The sequence below is a fragment of the Manis pentadactyla genome, chromosome 2, assembly GCF_030020395.1.
Source record: "Manis pentadactyla isolate mManPen7 chromosome 2, mManPen7.hap1, whole genome shotgun sequence".
NCBI lineage: Eukaryota > Metazoa > Chordata > Mammalia > Pholidota > Manidae > Manis > Manis pentadactyla.
In genome coordinates, this window is record NC_080020.1 from 10,348,942 (window position 1) to 10,370,133 (window position 21,192).

Below are 21,192 nucleotides of genomic sequence, written 5' to 3' on the forward strand. Positions count from 1 at the left end.
TATAAATAAAAGGTAAAGTCTTGGCTTCAAGACTTCTGCGTGAAGTCTTGGCAATTGGAAGGCTTACTAGTCCACTTGTCTTCCCATTACCAGTCTGCGTCATTGCTTTTTTTCATGTCTCACCAACACCTCTTCCTCTAGTTCTGTATATCTGACCTAAGGTAGACACTTAAAAATTTTTTTACCTTTTAATTGTGGTAAAAATGCACATAACCTAAAATTTCCCATCTTAATCATTTTAAGTGTACTGTTCAGTAGCATTAGTGCATGCACACTGTTGTACATCTAACCTCCAGCATTCTTTCCATCTTGCAAAACAGAAACCCTACACATTAAACACTAACTCTCCATTACCCCTCCTCCCAATCCATGCCAACCACCATCCTACTTTCTGTCTTGGAATTTGACTATAGGTACCTCAAGTAGAATCATGCAGCGTTTGTCTTTTTGTGACTGGCTTATTTCGCTTAGTGTGTCCTCAAGGTCCATCCATGTTGTTGTATGTGTCAGAATTTACTTCTTTTTAAGGCTGAATAATAGACCATTATATGTATATACCACATTTTCTTTATCCATTCATCTGATTTTGTTTATCCATCCACCAGGTAGATGGACCCCTGGGTTGCTTCCACCTTTTTGCTATGGTGAATAATGTTGCTATGAATATGGGTATACAAGTATCTCTTCAGGACCTGCTGTCAGGTTTTTGTTTTTATAGACCCAATATACCCAGAAGTGGAACTGCTGGATCATATGGTAATTCTACTTTTTAATTTTTTGAGAAACTGCCATACTGTTCTCCATCGTAGCTGCACCACGGTAGGCACTTTAAAAATGTCTGTCATGCCCAACAGGGACGGACAACTGCTGTACTATAGATGACAGCCGAGGAAAAAGATTGTATGGCCAAGAAAGAACACTGTCAATTATCAGGCTTTATTAGAAAATGATTGCTTAAAAGTATGGAATTCCTAGAATTTGGAGACACATTATAAACCATCTGGTCCACTCTCCTACTCACAGACGACTAAACTGGGACTCTGAGAGGACAAGAGATTGGTGAAGGTCACAGGGCTAGTTAAGAGAAGAATCAGACTGGCATCCAGGGCTTTCCGATCTTCAACTTACTGCAAAGAAATTGATTTTCAACTTGAAATATTAGGTGACGAAGAACAAGAATTATGGATTAAATAATTAGAAAACATCCTCTGGGGTACAGTGTGTTCTGCTTTTGTTTCCACGGCTGGCTTTTGGCCTCCCTGATTGCCTGGGCTGACACTGAAACCAAGCCTGCTTGTCTTGCTGCCTCTGCTGGTCCTGGACCTCCTAAGAGATGGAGGGGTAGACAAAGAAAACCAGTTCTCAATCAGGATCCGCGGGGGACGTGAAACGCGACCCTCTGCTCACCTGGGCGCTGGCCAGACCCACGGGTGTGTGGCGCGGATCTAGCTCCCATCTGGGGGGCTCCATGGCCCCGCGCTGTCCCCACGTTGCGGGATCCGAATGAGAGGGTTCAGGGTCTCCCGGGGACAAGGAGCTCTTGCCGTGCCTTCTCCCCAGCCGGAGCCCCGGCGCCGGTGCCACTTCCCGGGCGCAAGCGTGCCCAGTGTCCCTCCGCGGAGCGCGGGCTGCGGACCACGGTGGGCACGTGGGCTCGGCCGCAGCGCTGCACCAGGCGCCACCCGCCCGGCCCGGCCCAACCCCGCGGCTCCCGCCGGGGCCCCTGCCGGTGGGGAGAGGGATCCTCCCCCTTCCACTTTGCACCAGTCCGAGGGAATTTGCGGTCGGTGACGCGCATCCTTGAGCGAGCCACCTGCAGCGCGGGGCGCGCCGCTCCGGGCGGCTTCGCAGGGCTGGGCCGGCGCGGCCTGGGGACCCCGGGCTCCGGAGGCCATGCCGGCGTTGGCGTGCCTTGGCGGCCGGCTGCTGCTGCTCGGTAAGGCCCTGCTCCGCCGCTCGCAGCCCCCACGGCCCCGACGCGGCCCCGGCGCCCACCCAGTACCGCGGACGCGGACGCGCGCCTGCTGCGTCCCCACCGCCTCGCCCGTTCCCGCGCGCGCTCCTGCCCTCGCACCCGCGCCCCTCCTCTCTCCCGCCTCCTGCCCGCGTCCCCTGCCTCGCCCCCCCTCCACGTCCTCCTTCCTCTGCTCGGGCTCGGGGCGCGCTCCGGAGCCGTGGCCGGGACCCCTCAGGCGGCCTCGCCGGGAGCTGCCCGGGCCGGGACCGCATCGCCCGCCCGCCCGTCCGCCGCGCCCTGGGTGGGGCCGCCTGCAGGAGCCTGCGGCCCCGAGGGGAGCGCCAGGTGGCCCGGACCGACCCCGAGTCCAAACGGCGGACTCCCGGCTGGTGTCTTTAACTCTTCTTGTCAGGTTTTGATTTATGGAGTTTTCCAATGGGAAAATGCGCCCGCGTTCTCCCCCGAATAACCATTTCGAGTTATTACCCCTACCCCCGCCGGATTTTGGTTGGATCAAAGAACAGTTACTTGGAAATGTTATGCAAACAAGATTAACATATTAAAATGCTAGCTAGCTGCCCCTTCCTCCAGTACTCGATTTTTATCCTGGCATTAAACCCGAAGGGGATTTTCAAGGACTCGGCTGTTTCCAGATAATCTACTGGGTAGCATAGTTGTTACTGGAAAAATAAGAATCCCTTTAGATCCAATTCATCTACTTGGAAAGATGAGAGGATTGATTTGAGCTTAGGGTGAACGAGACAGAGTTTGGGGAGCACCGGAGACTCATGTCCCTGTCCCAGTTCTCCAACCTTGGGACCCGCACTCACCACCCTCGTAGGGAGTCCTCCGGCTCCAAATTTCTAGCATTCTAACTTGAAGTCTCTGTCGTATATAGAGAAAATATTTGCAGTACAGATGTGCAGGATTATTTCCAGTAGCTTTTGTTACAAATACTTCAGAATTACAGAGTAAGAAATGTAACAGGGGGAACAGAGTGGAAAAACAAACATTTTGCGTTTCTTAGCAGACATTTATCTTTGTTAATTGGTTAGTAAGTACACTTCAGATGCAGAGTACGATACTTTTTAGTCTAGTAATACAAAAAGTTAACTTTCTGTTATTTTTGATGTTAAGTGAATTTTTCAATAGCATACAAAGGCTTTCTAAAAGTATAAAGATCAATACTTGCAACTATATTTAAGCTGCATTGAATTCTTTCATATTTAGGATCTCAGAAATTTCTACATATCTCCAGATTTTTCTAAATGAAGTATAATTTGCATACAGCAAATATGCACACATCTTAGCAGTACAACTCCACTCATTTTTATATATGGATATACCATTGGGATCAAGATACAGAGCAACTCTAGTTCTGCTCCAAAGGTAGCCACTATTGTAACTTCTAGTGCCATTGTTTTGCCTGTTTTTGAACTTCATGTAAACCAAACCATCATTATGTACTCTTTTATGTCCAGCTTCTTTCACTCAACATTATGATTATGAGGTTCAATCTTTATCTCAGTAGCAGTGTTTTCTTTTTCTTTTTTCTTTTGCTGGGTGCCATTCCTTAGTATGAATATGCTATGCCATTTATTTATGCATTCTATTGTTGAAGAATATTTAGGTTGTTTTTAATTTCGTGTAATTAAGAATAATACTGCCATGAACATTCTTTCACATGGTTTTGGTGGACATAAACACCTCCTGCTCTAAGGATGATGATACTCACCAGTAGAATTCCAAGATCATAGGGGAAGGTACATGTTCAGTTCTGATAGATTCTGCCCCAGTTTTCCCAAGTGGTTACACCAGTTTACATTCCCACTAGCAGCGTAAGGGAATTCCAGTTCCTCACATCTTTACCAACACTTGGAAATACAGATTTTCTTAAAGAAAGAAGCATAACATGAGAGGCTTAAAAGTGAGAACTTAGTGTTTAAGATCTTTAAATTCCTTGAATTTAAAGGATGTGATCCCCATTCCCTTTACCTTGTAAGCTCTACATTTCATGAATGATGATAAAGCTTTCTAAGTAGTATTTGAAGAATGGAAAGTGCCCCCCTGGCTTTCACTGCTTTAGGTGCTCATACTGGCCAGGAAGAGGAGGATTTCAATATTTCAATAACCGTGATACCATCTCTTTCATTAGTGTCAGAAAATTGATATTCAGAGCCCTGCATCACACATTTTAGCTGCCATCCTTTGTCCTTGTTGCTTATCTTACTTTACTTGCCTTCTTGTGATGTGCTAGCCTAACGGGGAATGATTCAGGGTGAGGTGGAGGGAAGAGAAGCCAGGCAAAGACTGGTTTGGATTCAACAGGATGCCCGACCTGGTGACCAGATGTTAAGGTCCTCTTTGATTCTAAAAGTCTAGTTCTATTTGTTGCCATCATACAAGTTGAGATTGGGTATTCATTTCTTCTTAGGTACTTCATGTCTGTCTATAGTAAATTATCCTCTTAGGTTTAGTCGTGAACTGCTTGCCTTCCATTAAAGAATAGCTCTACTTTTTCTAACTACAAAGGCACTTTCAGTAACTCTTAGCTATCACTAATGATTTTTGCTGCTGTTGTTTAACTGAAAAACGATTGGGTAATGAGATATTAGATGTCAAGGAGGGAGACTTACTTATATTCCAGGAAAGATTTCGTATAAGAAAGATGAAGGAGAAGCATGCAGGAAAAGACAAAATTTTATTCGACAAACTTTTGCTGAATACCTATTTCTGTGCTAGACACAAAGGGTACAAAGATGAAAGAGATGTGTATGGGGAACTTACATATAAATAACTAATTCCATTCTGTTTAAATGCATGGCCATTGCATTTCCCCAGGAAAAGCATTTCAACCCAAAGCTTGCTTTCAGTTAGTTAAACCTTGGAACACAACTATTATGATCACTAAGTATCTATAGATGAAAAATAGCATACTTCAATGAAGGAAGCTTCAACCAGGTCAAACTAGAAACCTCAGGGTTTTTGTCCCCTAAAGCCACTTATGCTTGGATCTGCTGTATGTAATGGTTGTGGGAAGGAAGCCGCTCCTCCATTTAAAATAAAATGAATGCACTGTTAAAGAGGTAATCATTTAAGAATTAAAGATGGCCATCTTTTAGGTCTTGAGAAGAAAAAATTTCTAGGTGGTTCCTTGAACAAAATTTGACTTCCTTTTACTCCTGAGAACATCCCTGCTCCCTCGAGAAGCCCACAGGATGGCTCAGATTCATCCATTTCTCCACAGTTCTTTTTATTCCTCTCATCTTGTCACTCTCAAATGCAACTCAGAAGGCAGTATGACGAGAGACTTTATCATTCAGCGTCCATGATTACAGTCTTGTTGACTCCCCAGATACCCACCAGATGTTGCCTTAATCTTTGGTTAAAGATTCTGATTTGAGAAAAGTCATCTCAGAAGTAATGCTTTTTATCCTTTGATTTTGAAAGGACCTTGCAGAGAATAGAATTTGGAGAGGGGATATTGAGGGGCTGAGAATTAGCTTAGCCTGCTTTATAAAATCATAAAAGCTTTGGTCTTGCACTGCTCTACCCTTCATTCATTCTGAAATAGTGAACTTGTGAATCTCACAGTAGGCAGTTTGTCTCTGTAGAGCTTTTTCATTTTTATCAGGTGACTTTGTGGTCTTAAGATTTTTCCGTTAACTTCCAAAAAAGCCTGAACCATTTGTTACATTGCCGGAGTTAGGCGGCCAAAGGTTTTTCTGTGTTTCGGGGTTTTCCTGTTATGAGCTTTATACCTGGGTGATTCAATTACCTTTGGTTGACAGCTTTTATGGCTGTGTTGCCAGTGATTCCCCAGGTGATGAGCGCTTTTGTAGGACTCGCTGTTGGTCGTTAAGTTGAATCATGCAATTCTGTTCTATGGGTACCAACACATGTGGAGGAAATTTAAAAATAATACAAAGTACACACACAGTGTTCTTTTGTGGCTAGAAAAATTGCATAAGCTCTTGAAAGAGGAACTATTGTTATTTTTTAGGTTAAACAGTAAAATATTTTTTCACTGCTGTCATTATAAGTCAACTGGTAGCCAAGAATCCTCCATAAAATTATTTGCAGTCTACACTTAAATAGGATATTGTCATTATTTCTTTAAACTTGTGTTTTGATTATAAGATGTTCACTGAATTCAGTGTTCAAATGACTTGCTATTGAGTTATGATTTTCCTAATGTTGGGAAGTTTTTTTGTTCTTAGAGGCAAGACAGATAGATATCTTAGGACTACCAACCCAGTTAAGAAATGTGGGTTCTTTACTCCGGCAGGGAATTTCTCTGCATTTAAGTTCCTCATTTGTAATAAGGAGATAAGCAGAATCTTACTCCTTCATCAGATAGTACCTGTAAAGCACAGCTGCACTCCTTGTTAGGCAGGTGCTTTGCAGGAAGAGATACATAAAGTCTGAAGAAATCATTAGGATTTAGAGTCATGGGAGTTTGCTCCCGACCTTCTTAGACACCATCTATGTCCAGGACTTGAGTTAAGGGTCCCATAATGGTTCCTGCCCGCAAAGAGCCCACAGTCTAACGTTGGGATGTTGGCAGGAAAGGGTCACATACAAAGAAAATTGTAGTGCAATTTCAGAACTGTGCACAGAGGTTGAGCCTCTAACCCAGACTGACAAAGTAAGGCAAAGTTTCCAAGACGAGGTGATATGATAAGCATGACTAGAAAGATAAGTAAGAGGTACCAGGGAAAGTGGAGGATAAAGGGAGTCCAGGCCCACAGGACAGTATATGAAAAGGTACGGATGTAAGAAGCATGGAGTAGACAGAAAACTATCATTCCATACTGGCCTACTGAGGCACAAGGTATGAGGCCTCCAGGGTAGGCTGACTATCATTTACAAAGTTGTAACTCAGAAAATTGTTTGAATACTGCTCAATGGACAGCTTCTTAAAAAATTCAGGGTTGCCAGAGGCTCTGCGTGTAATATGTCAGGAGTCTTTTAGTTATATGATAAGCAACTTGTACTTTATCATGTAGATCAAGAGTCTCTGGATGGAATTACACGTGTCCATTGTATCCCTCAGGCTGTGTGCGTGTGCGTGTGATATTTTGGGGGAGAGAGGGTGAATTGCTTTCATCAGATTTTCAAAGGGGCCTGTGACTCAAGAAAGGGAAAGGGCCACTGCTGTGGGTTGAGGGGTTTCAAGCCGAGGAAGAACATGCTCTGAGGTAGATTTTAGAAAGACAGTTCTGCTGTCTGCATGGCGGATGTGTGCAGGTCAGCAGCACCCCGGCAGGGAGGCCTGCTAGGATGTGGTTGGCAGTAGTCTGGGCCAGAGACGACAACAGCTTGAATTATGGCAGTGGGGATAGAGATGCAGAGCAGCAGATAGATTTGGAAATGATGAAGGTTAAAAGGTCAAGGCCTGGCAACTGTCTGGGTGACAGGAAGTGTGGGAGAGGGAATCATCAAATATGCCTTCTGAGGTTCTGGCTTCAGTGACCTTGGATGTGTTGCGAGTAACTGAGAGGGAAGAGAGAGGACAGAGTGGGCTTAGGGAGGGAAAAGGGAAACTCAAGCTGAGTTTAATGTTTCTGGGGGCCCCCCAGGTACATAGCTGTACACACAGGAGGTATGAATTTGGAACTCATCAACGAATAGACAGTAGTTATAATCATGCGAATCTACAGAAAAAGGGCTTAGAAAGAGTGGCGAGGTGACACCTTATTGCTCCCCAGGTCTAAGGAAAAACACACTTTGGTGTCTCCCTCTCTTCTCACAGTGCTGCTGATACTGAATGCATCTGGCACTATGGTCGCCAAATGTTTGTGGGGTTGGGGAGCCTCTCCCCGCACGAGGCAATTCTCAGATACCAGCTACATTTATTATACCATACCAGTCTCCTGTCCTCTTTTACCCAATGCAGAAAATGGGGCCCAAAGAGGTGTGTAATGACTTGCTGAAATTCAAAGTTATCAAAGCAGCTAACTCTTAGAAGAGGGACTTATAATTCAGGTCTCCAAGTCTTAGCCAGTTCTCTTTGCCTCATGGGAGACTTGACATAGAGGGTTTGAAAATGAGGTGCCCTGACATTCTCTGGCTTGTTTTATAATGTCCAAAGCCATCATCCTTCCAGTGGAGCAATTTTACATTTACTCCAAATTTTAGATTGGTGCCAAACTTTTCTGCTCTTAGGCACCCCCTTCTTCCCAGCCCTGTCCCTTCACCACGTTGGAACTCTTTTCCGATTCCCAAGTTGTCCTGTTTGCTCAGCATGTGCTTGGAACTGTACTCTGGGAAGTGCCACTTGGGCTTTGGAATGGATTCTCAGAAAGAACCTGAATACCAATGGTGGAAAATGCTTTCTTTGGCTTTTTTTAGAAGTCAGGTCTCTTGAGGTACAATTTTCATATAGCAAATTTTACCCTTTTTTAAAAGGTATATGGTTCCATGAGTTTAACTAACACACACAGTCACAACACTGCCACTGCTATCAAGGTATAGAACATTTCCATCCCTCCCAGAACTTCTTTATGTCCCTTTGTTATCATCCCCAGCACCCACCACAACCCCTCTCAACCAGTAATCTGTTTTTTTTCCTATCATTTTTCATTTTCCAAAATTTCATGCAAGGGCAATTCTACAATATGTAGGCTTCTGAATCTGTTTCTCTCACATAGCATGTTTGTTTGAGATTTATCCATGTTGCTGCAAATTAGTATTTTTCTCCTTTCTGATGCTGAGTAGTTTTCCATTGTATGGATGTTGCAGTTTCTTTATCCATTAACCAGCTGATGTTCGTTTGTTTCTAGTTTCTGGCAATTATGAATAAAGCCACTATAACAATCTGAATATAGATTTTGGTGTACTTATAAGTTTTCATTTCTTTGGCATAAATACCCAGGAGTGGTGTTGTATTGCTGGAAGGTATGCTAAGTGAACGTTCAACTTTATGAGAAAATGCCAGTCTTTCAAAGTGACTGCACCATTTTTCACCGCCACCAACAATGTGTGAGAATTGCAGTTGCTCAAAATCATTGTCATCACTTGGCATGGTCAATTTTTTTGTTTGTTTTTATTTAACCTTTCTAATAGGTGTGTAGCAATTTGTCACTGTGGTCTTAATTTGCATTTTCCTAATGACTAATGATGTTGATTATCTTTTTGAGTGCTTAATTGCCATCCTATATTTTGTTTGGTGGAGTGTCCCCTAAAATGTTTTGTCTGTCTTATCAGGTTGTTTGAAAATATTTTGTCCCAGTCTGTGGATTGTGTTTTCATTTTTTTTAACAGTGTCTTTGGAAGAGCAGAAGTTTTGATGAAGTCTGCTAGTGGAAAAACATTAGCCCTAGACTAAACACTGCTCTGGTCCCAGCTAAGCAAGCTTAAAAGCAAGACCTGAAAGGAACAAAGTGTTTACAATGAACTTAACTACATCCCAGAAAAAAATTTCAAGAATATTTAACCGAGTACAAAAACATCTGACACCAGGTAAAATTCACAATGGCTGGCATCCAGTTACAAATTAACAGACAAACAAAGGATATAAATTCAAACCACAATAAGGGAAAAAAAAATCAATAATTCAAAAGGGACTCAGAAATGACATAGACTACAATTAGTAGTCAAGAACATTAAAATAATTGTTATAACTATTTCCATATATTCCTGAAGCTAGAGAAAAGATTGTACAGGTTAAACAGGGACATAGTAAATATGAAAAAAATCACAAAAGAATTGAAAACTGCAATTATTCTGGGTGGGATTGATAGCATATTAGATACTGCAGAAAAAAAGATTAGTAAACTTGAAGACAGAGAAATAGAAATTCTCTGAAATGAACAGAGAAAAAAGACAAAATAAACAGAGAATCAATGAGCTACATGAGAACTTTGGTTAGTCAAATATATGTGTAAGTCTATTGCATGAATGTATCTTCTCTCTCGATGCTTTAAAAATTTTTCTCATTGGCTTAAACAATTTGATTGTAATATACCTTTTGTTGTTTTCTTTGTCACGTGCTTGGATTTTGTTGGGCTTTTTGGATCTGTGGGTTTATATCATTTACATCAGATTTGGAAAATTTTTCTCCATGATTTCATCATATTTTTTCTGTCCTCCTTTTCCCCATTCTCTCCAAGGATTCTAATTACATGTGAATTTGAACCACCCAAAGTGAGTAAAATATGACTTTTATTGTTTAAATCCCTTTAAAAGATAATTGGCTGTTTAAAGCAAAATAATATCATAACTTGTTGGGTTCTAACTTATGTAGCAGTACAATGTATGACTGCAATAATTATACCTGGGAGGGATGAAATGGAAATATATTATTATAAGCTTCTTATATTATACATGAGGTATAATAGTACTTAAATATAGACTGTGTTAAGGTAAAAATGTATACTCTAAACCTTAAAGTAACAAATAAAAGAACAAAGCAAAGCACTTTGGCTAATAATCCAAAAATGGAGATGAAGTAGAATCATAAAAAATACTCAGTTATTCCCAAAGACGGCAGAAAAAGAGGAAAAGGGGAAAAAAAGAACAGATGGGACAAATAGAAAACAAAGAATAATGTGGTAGATTTAAACCTAAGCATATTAATCTCATTAAGCTTAAATGTCCTATATGTCACAATTAAGAGCCAGAGATTGTCAAAGTTGGTTACAACAAACAAAAAGCAAGTCCCACTTATATTTGCATAAATGAAACCAACCTTGGATATGAAGGTACAAATAGATTGAAAATAAAAGATGGGGGGAAAATCCCATGCTAACAGTAATCAAAAGAAAGCTGGAGAGACTAAAATATCAGAGAAAGTACATTTCAGAGCAAAGAATGTTACTAGGAACAGAGAATCATTTCATAATGTTATAAGGCTTGATTCCTAAGAAAGACATAAAATTCCTAAATATTTATGCATCTAATAACACAGCTTGAAAACACATGGATCAAAATCTGATTGAACTGCAAGGAGAAATGGACAAATCCACAATTATATTCAAGAGTTCAACACTCTTTAACAGTTGATAGAAGGAGTAGAAAGAAATCACTAAGATAATATAGATTTGAACAACAATGTCAACCAGCCGGACCTAATTTATATTTACAGAATATTCCACTCAACAACAGGTGAAATGTACATTCTTTTCAAGTGCACACAATACACTAAGCAAGTAAGACCATATTCTGAACCATAAAACAAGTTTCAATTGATTTTAAAAGATTGAAGACATACAAAGTATATCTTGTGACTACAATGGTATTAAATTAGAAATTAATAACAAAAATATCTGGAAAATCCTCAAATATTTGAAAACCAAATAACACATTGCTAAATAATCCATGGGTCAAAGAAGAACCAAAAGATAAATGCGAATGTATATTGAACTGAATGAAAATGAAGTACAATATACCAGAATTTGTGGAATGCCCCAAAGTCATGCTTAAGAGGAAATTTGTAGCATTAAATTATTAAATATTAAGTGATAAGTAGCATTAAATTACACTGTTACAAATTAAACTAGCAAAGAGTAAAGATCTCAAACTAATGACCTTGAATTTGATAACTAGCAATGGGGCAAAAGAACAAATTAAGGCCGATGTAAGCAAAGAAAAGGAAATAAACATGATGACAGTGAAAATCAATGGAATAGAAAAAGTAATGGAGAAAATCAATGCAACCAAAAGCAATAAAAGGCAAATAAAATTGCTAAACTTCTAGCCAAGCTACTCAGAAAAACAAGAGAGATGACATAAATTTCCATTATCAGGAATAAGAGAGGCAATGTGACTATAGAATCTATAGATATGAAAAAGATAACATGGAAATATTATTCACAATTTTATGCCTATACTTTGGAACTTCCATTTAATGGAAAAAAGATCCATTCCTTTAAAGACATAAACTACTAGAGCTCATTCAAGAAAAATTGATAACCTAATAATGCCACACCAGTTAAAGAAATTGAATATGTGGTTAAAAATATTCCCAAAAGAAAATGACTGGAGCAGATGGCTTCACTGGAGAATCCGCCAAATATGTTTAAAGAGGAAATAATACAAATTCTACACAACTCTTCCAGAAAATTTAAGAGATGATAATATTTCTGAATTCATTCAATGAGGCCAGCTTTACTCAGATATCAAAACCAGACAAAATATTAAAAGCAAAAAACAAAAACAAACCTATAGAATAACTGACATGAATAAAAGGGCAAAAAATCTTAGCAATACTTTAACAATTTTAATTCAATGATATATTTTTAAAATGCATCATGTCCAGCCACTGGTGTTTATTCCAGGAAGGCAAGGTTAGTTAACATGTGCAAAGAAGTCATTGTAGTTCACCACATTCACAGAATAAAAAAGAAAAGCCACTGAACAAAAACAAAAACAAACCTATATGTTTATCTCTATAGACACAGAAGAAGCACTCCTGATAAAAATTTCCAGCAAACTCTTAATAGAAGTGATCTTCCTCAAACTAAGGGCATTTATGAAAAACTTTTAACTAACATGACACGTAATGTTAAGTGACAAAATATTTTCTCCTAAGATCAGAAAAAGGCAAGGATGTCCATTCTTACTGCTTCTTTTCAACATTGTACTGCAGAGTCTATCCAGTGTAATAAGACAAGAAAAAGAAATGGAAAGCTTCCAGAATGGAAAGGAAGAAGTAAAACTGTCTTTATTTGCAGCTATTTTCTATGTATCATATATGTAGAAAATACTATGGAACCTGCAACAAGTAACTACAACTAATAAGCAAATACAAAAGATACGAGATCAGTGTAGAAAAATCAATTGTGTTTCTACAACAATCAGAAATTGAAGCAAAAATATAAAATAGCACAAAAATAGGAAATAGGGATTAAGATACCTATACAATGAAAGGTACAAAACATTGCTAAGAGAAATTAAAGAAGACCTAAATAAAAGAAGATATACCATGTTTATGTATTGTAAGACTCAATATTTTTTAAATGTCAGTTTTGCCCAAATTGATCTGGTGATTCAACACAATTCCTCTCAAAATCTCGGCAGACCTTTTGCAGAAATGGACAAGCTGATTCTAAATTCATATGGAAATGAAAGAGACCTAGATTACCCAAAACAACTTTGAAAAGAAGAATAAAGTTGAAAAACTTATAATCTTAATTTCAAGTCTTATCATAAAACAATAATAATTAAGACAATGTGGAATTGGCATCCAGATAGACAAATAGATCAGTGGAAAAGAATAGGGATTCCAGAAATAGATAAAAAAAATAGATGAAGGTACAGAGATAAGTAAAAAAATTATAATCTTTCAATAAATGGTGAAACAATTGGATATTCATATATAAATATATTCATAGGAAAACCTTTGATCCAAATGTCATACTGTACAAAAAGTTTACTCCAAGTGGATGATAGCCCTAAATGTAAAACTAAAATGTGAATGTAAAAACATAAATGCAAAACTTGAAACCGTAAAACTTCTAGGAAAAAAATTTTCAAACTTAAATTGGACAAAGATGTTTTAGATACAAAACCAGAAGTATGATCCATAGTAGAAAAATTGATAAATTGAGCACCTTCAAGATTAAGAATTTCTGGTCTTCAAAAGACAAGCCACAGATTGGCAGAAAATATTTGTCAATTGTGTATTTGATAAAGGACTTGTATCCAGAATATGTATTTTTAAAAACTCTCAAAACTCAAAGATGTTTATAGAAAAGAAACACTTAGCAAGCCTACAAAGACAAACTGTGGCTATACCCCAGTGCTCAGAGCAGAGGGAATAGACAGAAGCACCTGTCTCCCAGTCTTTCCCTTAAAGAGGTCTATTTGCTACCTGGAGTCAGTTTCCTAATTTAACATACATCTAGGAACTGACTATGATTCTGCCTGAGACGGGAGTCTGGTGAGGGCCATTTCTATCTTTTCCCTCTTTTGGTATCTCCCTAAAAGGAGCTTGTGCACATATCTGGAGCCTAGGCTTTTGTGGCTGCCACCCAGAATGTGCACCCGTGGATTGTCTGGCTCTGGTGGCTAGCATTTATGATTCTACAGGACTGTAGAACCCTCAGGGCTCAGTGCAGAGGGAGCAGACAGAAATGCCCAGCTCCCAGTCTTTCCCTGAAAGAAATCTACTTGCATACTTTAAAACTACTGCTTGAGGTGTATAGTGCGTGGGGGACACGGGGAGGGCTGTGCAACACAGAGAAGACAAGTAGTGATTTTACAGCATCTTACTATGCAGATGGACAGTGACTGTGAAGGGGTATGTGGGGGGGACTTGGTGAAGAGGGGAGCCTAGTAAACATAATGTTCTTTCTGTAATTGTAGATTAACGATACCAAAATAAAAAAAATAAAAAAATAAAAAAACTACTGCTTGAGGGTCTGGCTTCCAGTCACTCTGCCTCTATGTGCTGATTCAGATCCTCACCTTTGAGACACTGACAGGTCTTGGCCCACCCTTACTACGGGAAGCCAGTAAGAACAAAGAAGGTGACTTGGACAATCCCAAAGGTTTGAGAGACAATCAAGACCTAAGCCTGGGCTTAGGTAAGTTTCATCTCCTACACAAGACCACTCGATAAAGACTGGGAGAGGTGGCTGTTTTATCTAATGCACAGAAACCAACACAGAGAGAATCAAGGAAAGTGAAGAAAGAGGAATATGTTCCAAACCAAATAATAAAACTCCAGGACAAACCTTAATGAAATGGACATAAAAGATTTACTTGGAAAGAGTTCAAAACAATAGAAACAAAGATGCTCACTGAGTTCACAAGAACAAATCATGAATAAAATGAGAATTTCAACAAAGAGATTGAAAACCTGTGAAAGTATTAAATGGAAATCACAGAGCTGAAGAACATGATAACTGCACAGAAAAACTCAAAAGTGTTTCAACAGTAGTCTAGATGAAGTGAAAACAGGAACGTGAAACCTGAAGATAGAGCAGTGGAATTCACTCAATCAGAGGAGCAAAAAGAAAAAAAACTTGAAAAAGAGTGAACATAGCTTAAGGATCTTAGGGAACACCACCAAGTGGCCCAATATTTGCATTACAGGCATCGCAGAAGAAAAGAAAGAGAAAGGTGCAGAAAACTTATTCAAAGACCTAATGGCTGAAAAATTCCCTAACTTGGGGAAGAGCACAGACATCCAGATCCAAATCAGGAAGCCCAGAGAGCTCCAAATAAGAGGAATCCAAAAACATTTTATGTTTTTGATGTCATAATTCACATATTTTTATCTTATGCATCCATTAATAAATTATTGTGGTTATTTTTATTACTTTTGTCTTTTAACCCTCATGCTAGATTTATAAATGATTTACCTACTACCTTTATGACATTACAATATTCTGAATTTAACTATATATTTATCTTTTCCAGTGAAATTTATACTTTCATATGTTTTCCTATCATTAATTACTATCCTTTCATTTCCACTTGTGGAAGCCCCTTCAACATTTCTTGTAAAGACTGTCTAGTGCTGATGAAGTTCTTCAGCTTTTGCTTGTTTGAAAAACTTTATCTCCTTCAAGTCTGGAGGGCAATTTGTCAGGGAGAGTATTTTCAGTTAGCAGTTTTTGTTTTCAGCACTTTGAATATGTAATGTGACTCCCTTTTGTCCTGCAAGGTTTCTGCTGCTGATTCTATATAGGGGTTCCCTTGAATGTAATAAGTTGTTTTTCTCTTGTTGCTTTTAAGATTCTTTCTTTGTCTTCAACTTTTTTAAAGTTATTTTCTAAACTTCTGACAATGTAATTATAATGTTTCTCAGTGTGGGTCTCTTTGGATTCTTCTTATTTGGAGCTCTCTTGGCTTCCTGATCTGGATCTGGATGCCTGTGTCCTTCCCCAGGTTAGGGAATTTTTTAGCCATTATCTCTCTGAATAAGTTTTCTTCACCTTTCTTTTTCTTTTCTTCTGGGACCCCTGTAATGCAAATATTGGGCCACTTGGTGGTGTTCCCTAAGATCCTTAAGCTATGTTCACTCCCTTTCAAGTTTTTTTTTTTCCTTTTTGTTCCTCTGATTGGGTGAATTCCACTGCTCTACCTTCAAGTTTAATATCCCTTTTTTCATTTCACCTAGTCTGCTGTTGAGCCCCTCTTTTGAATTTTACTGTGTGGTTATCATGTTCTTCAGCTCTATGGTTTCTATTTAGCACTTTCTCAGATTTTCAATCTCTTTGTTGGAAATCTCATTTTATTCATAAATTGTTCTTGTGAACACAGTGAAATATATATATATATATATATATATATATACTCATGCAACCCAATAGCAAAACGAACAAGCCTTTTAAAAAATAGGCAGACGAAGTGAATAGACATTTTTCCAAAGAAGACTTACAAATGGCCCAGAGGTAGATGAAAAGGAACCCATCACTAATCAGGGAAATGCAAATCAAAATCATAATATTACGTCACATCTGTTAGAATGGCTGTCATTAAAAAGACAAAAGATGACAAGTGTTGGTGAGGATGTGGACAAAAAGGAACTCTTTTGCCATGTTAGAAGGAATGTAAATTGGTGCAGCTACTATGAAAAACAGTATAGAAGTTCCTCAACAAATTAGAAATAGAACTTTTATATGATGTGGCAATTCTACTTCTGGTTATATATCTGAAGAAAACAAAATCACTATCTCAAAGAGATATCTGCACCCCCACATTCATTGCAGCATTATTTACAATAGCCAAGACATGGAAACCACTCATGTGTCCACTCATGGGTGAATGGATGAAGAAAATACAGTGTTTATATACACAGTGGAATATTATTCAGCTACAGAAAAGAAAGAATTCCTGCCATTTATGACAACATGGATGGAATTTGAGGGCTTCATGCTAAATGAAATAAGTTATAGAAAGACAATTGATCCCATTTATATGTGGAATCTGAAAATACCGTAGTCATAGAAATACAGAACAAATCAGTGGTTGCCAGAGGCAGGAGTTGGGGATTGAAGAAATGGGTGAAGGTGGTCAAAAGGTACAAACTTCCAGTTATAAGATAAGTAATTTCTGGGAATATAATGTACAACATGGTGACTATAGTTATCAATATTCTATTATCTATTTGAAGGTTGCTAAGGGAGTAGATCTTAAAAGTTCCCATCACAAGAAAAAAAGTTGTAACTGTGTGAGATGATCTAAGTTAAGTAGATTTATTCTGGTAATCATGTTGCAATATAGACATATATCAAATCATTTTATTGTATACCTTAGCCTTATGCAATTTTGATAATATCTCAATAAAACTGGGGAAAAAAACCTCTCAAAACTCAATAATTAGAAAATAATCCAACTTTAAAACCCTAAAGAATCCATTCCAAAACTACTAGATCTAATATCTGAATTCAGCAAAGTTGCAATATACAAAATTAATATGCAGAAATCTGTTGCATTCCTATACACTAACGATAAATTAGCAGAAAGAGAAATCAGGAAAACAATTCCATTCACAATTGCATCAAAAAGAATAAAATACCTAGGAATAAACCTAACCAAGGAAGTGAAAGACTTATACTCTACAAACTACAAGACACTCATGAGAGAAATTAAAGAAGATACCAATAAATGGAAACACATCCCATGCTCATGGATAGAACTAATATTGTCAAAATGGCCATCCTGCCTAAAGCAATTTACAGATTCAATGCAATCCCTATCAAAATACCAACAGCATTCTGCAATGAACTAGAGAAAATCGTTCTAAATTTCATATGGAACCACAAAAGACCCTGAATAGCCAAAGCAATCCTGAGAAGGAAAGCAGGGGTGGGGTTACGCTCCCCAACTTCAAGCTCTACTACAAAGCCACAGTAATCAAGACAATTTGGTACTGGCACAAGAACAGACCCATAGATCAATGGAACAGACTAGATAGCCCAGATATAAACCCAAGCATATATGGTCAATTAATATATGATAAAGGAGCCATGGACATACAATGGGGAAATGACAGCCTCTTCAAAAACTGGTGTTGGCAAAACTGGGCAGCTATATGCAAGAGAATGAAACTGGATTATTGTCTAACCCCATACACAAAAGTAAACTCAAAATGGATCAAAGACCTGAATGTAAGTCATGAAACCAATAAACTCTTAGAAGAAAACATAGGCAAAAATCCCTTGGACATAAACATGAGCAACTTTTCCCTGAATGCGTCTCCTCAGGCAAGGGAAACAAAATAAAAAATGAACATGTGGGACTACATCAAACTAAAAAGCTTCTGTACAGCAAAAGGTACTGTTAGCAGAACAAAAAGACATCCTACAGTATGGGAGAATATATTTGTAAATGACATATCTGACAAGGGGTTAACATCCAAAACATATAAAGAACTCATACACCTCAACACCCAAAAAGCAAGTAACCCTATTAAAAAATGGGCAGAGGATAAGAACAGACATTTCTCCAAAGAAGAAATTCAGATGGCCAACAGGCACATGAAAAGATGCTCCACATCACTAATTATCAGGGAAATGCAAATTAAAACCACATTAGGTATCACCTCAAACTAGTTAGGATGGCCAACATTAAAAAGACTAGGAACAACAAATGCTGGCAAGGATGTGGAGAAAGGGGAACCCTCCTACACTGCTGGGAATGTAAGTTAGTTCAACCATTGTGGAAAACAGGATGGAGGTTCCTCAAAAAACTAAAAATAGAAATACCATTTGACCCAGTAATTCCACCCCTAGGAATTTACTCTAAGATTGCAGGATCCCAGTTTCAAAAAGGCATATGCACCCCTATGTTTATCGCAGCACTATTTACAATAGCCAAGAGGTGGAAGCAACCTAAGTGTCCATCAGTAGATGAATGGATAAAGAAGATGTGGTACATATACACAATGGAATATTATTCAGCCATAGAAGAAGACAAATCCTACCATTTGTAACAACATGGATGGAGCTAGAGGGTGTTAATGCTCAGTGAAATAAACCAGGTGGAGAAAGACAAGTGTCAGATAATTTCACTCATCTGTGGAGCATAAGAACAAAGCAAAAACTGAAGGAACAAAACAGCAGCAGACTCACAGAACCCAAGAATGGACTAACAGTTACCAAAGGGAAAGGGACTGGGGAGGCTGGGTGGGAAGGGAGGGAGAAGGGTAATAAAGGGCATTATGATTAGCTCACATAACATAGGGGGTGGTCACAGGGAAGAGAAGATAAATATTGACTCTATAACATCTTACTGCACTGATAGACAGTGACTGTAATGGGGTATGTGGTGGGGACTTGATCATGGGGAGAATCTAGTAACTACAATGTTGCTCATGTGATTGTATATTGGTACCAAATAATAATAATAATAAGACAAAATAACCCAACTTTAAAAGACTTGATTTGGTGAAAAGATGTGAATAGACATACCACCAAAGAATATATAGGATGTCATATAAGTATCTGAAAGGATGCTCAACATCATTAGGGAAATGCCTATAAAACCACAATGAGATATAATATACCTTTTAGAATTGCTAAAATGAAAAATACTCATCAAACCAAATGTTGGTGAGAGTGTGGCACAACTGGAATTTTCATGCCAATAGGAATATAACATGATATGACCTCTTTGGAGAACAGTTTGGCACTTTCTTAAAAGGTTACACAAACTTCCATATGACCTAGGTATTACACCTCTTGGTATTTACTCAAAAAAAATGAAAGCATATGTCCATACGAAGACTTTTATACAAATGTTCATAGCAGATTTATTTGTAAGAGCCCCAAAGTAGAAACAGTCCAAATTCTATCAAGTGGTGAATGAATTAAATACTGTTATATCTATATAATAGACTACTACTCAGCAATTAAAATGGATGAACTACTGATACATACTATAGTATGGATGAATCTCAAAAAATATATAGAGTGAAAGAATCAAGACAAAAAAAGTTCTTACTATATGATTCCATTTATATGAAATTCTAGAAAATTCAAACTTGCCTATTGTGAGAGAAAGGAGATCAGAGATTGCTTGGCATTTTAGGAGTGGGATGGGGAGGAGGGAGGGATCGCAAAAGGGCTCATGGAAATTTTTGGGGGGTGATGGATAAGTTCACTATCTTGACTGTGGTGATGGTTTTACAGATATATGTATATTAATGTCAATCCTCACTGATACACTTGGCATATGTTATATTTAGTGTATGTGAAGCATACTGAAAAAACTGTTTAAAAAAAGAGGGGAGAAAAACACATTAGGGAATTGGACAGGACAGTTTCTTGCACTCTTTTTAATCTTGTTTTCTTTTTTTTTTTCTTCCCTTACCCTCTCCGTTGTGCTCATTTAGTTTCCTTTAAAAGACTAGGGCTGTATTAAGGGAAATTAAAAACACATAATCACTAAACACTGATGAGGTCATAATAAAAATAATTACACTCTCACCTTACATGTGGCAACATAAATTTGTGTAGCACCTTTGGAAAACAAATGGCATGCATATCAAGAACCATTTAAATATGTTTATATCCTCTGACACACTAATTCCACTTCCAGAAATTTTACTAAGGAAATAATTATTTTTAAAGTGAAAGGCTTAGTGAAGTCTTTGAAATGGTGTTGTGTGTGTGTGTGTGTGTGTGTGTGTGTGTGTGTAAAATGTGGAATAGCAAGGGAATGATTAGATCATTTTTGTTAGATCCACTAAAGAAATACAAAACAATTATATATATTATAAGAAATGCTTATTTTTAATTTTCAAAGTCAGAATAAAATTATTTCTACTCTATCAATACAATTAGTTGAAAACTATGTATACAGATGGAAATGGTTCTGGAGAAATGAAAATGGTTTGTTAGGATTTTGGGATTTAGTGTGAATTTTCACTTACAAGTCCATTTGTATTGGTGTAATGAGACTTCTTTAATAGTTAAGTAATAAAGACAAAGTAAAACAGACCAGTGAGTGTGTCTTAGTATGTAGTTTCCATAGCTGCAATAGAGATTTTAAGGCAGATTACAAGGTACAAACATTGTTAAACACATACATTTACTTCCTGTCCACAAATAGTCCACTCAAATTACAGTAAAAAAAAATTTAAAGACGATGGGGAGGGAGAAAAAGTTCTAAGAGCTTCAAAGCACATGAAGAAAGCTGAATCAAAAGGTGGAGGCTGAGAAAACTTAGAAGCAGTTTGATTTCCACTGAAGGATCCCTAAAAGAGTATAAATTGCCAGCCCCAGCTCCCAGAGCATAGGCATCAGGCAAGAGAAAGGAGAGTATTTTCCAGGGAATCC

At 38.3% G+C, this 21,192-nt stretch overlaps 1 protein-coding gene across 3 annotated transcripts in view; it reads left to right on the forward strand.

Moving 5' to 3' along the window:
- The first annotated feature begins 1,825 nt into the window (after positions 1-1,825).
- Positions 1,826-21,192, forward strand: part of FLT3 (fms related receptor tyrosine kinase 3) — a 69,999-nt gene continuing 50,632 nt past the window's right edge. For 2 of the 3 annotated variants that reach the window (XM_036917349.2, XM_036917350.2), the window contains exon 1: positions 1,826-1,936. In XM_036917349.2, the coding sequence (XP_036773244.2) occupies positions 1,894-1,936 (43 nt within the window). In that variant the 5' untranslated portion in view covers positions 1,826-1,893. Of the gene's footprint in view, positions 1,937-9,260; positions 9,422-10,071; positions 10,106-21,192 lie in introns of those variants that run through there. The other variant, XM_057490043.1, reaches the window with a different exon arrangement.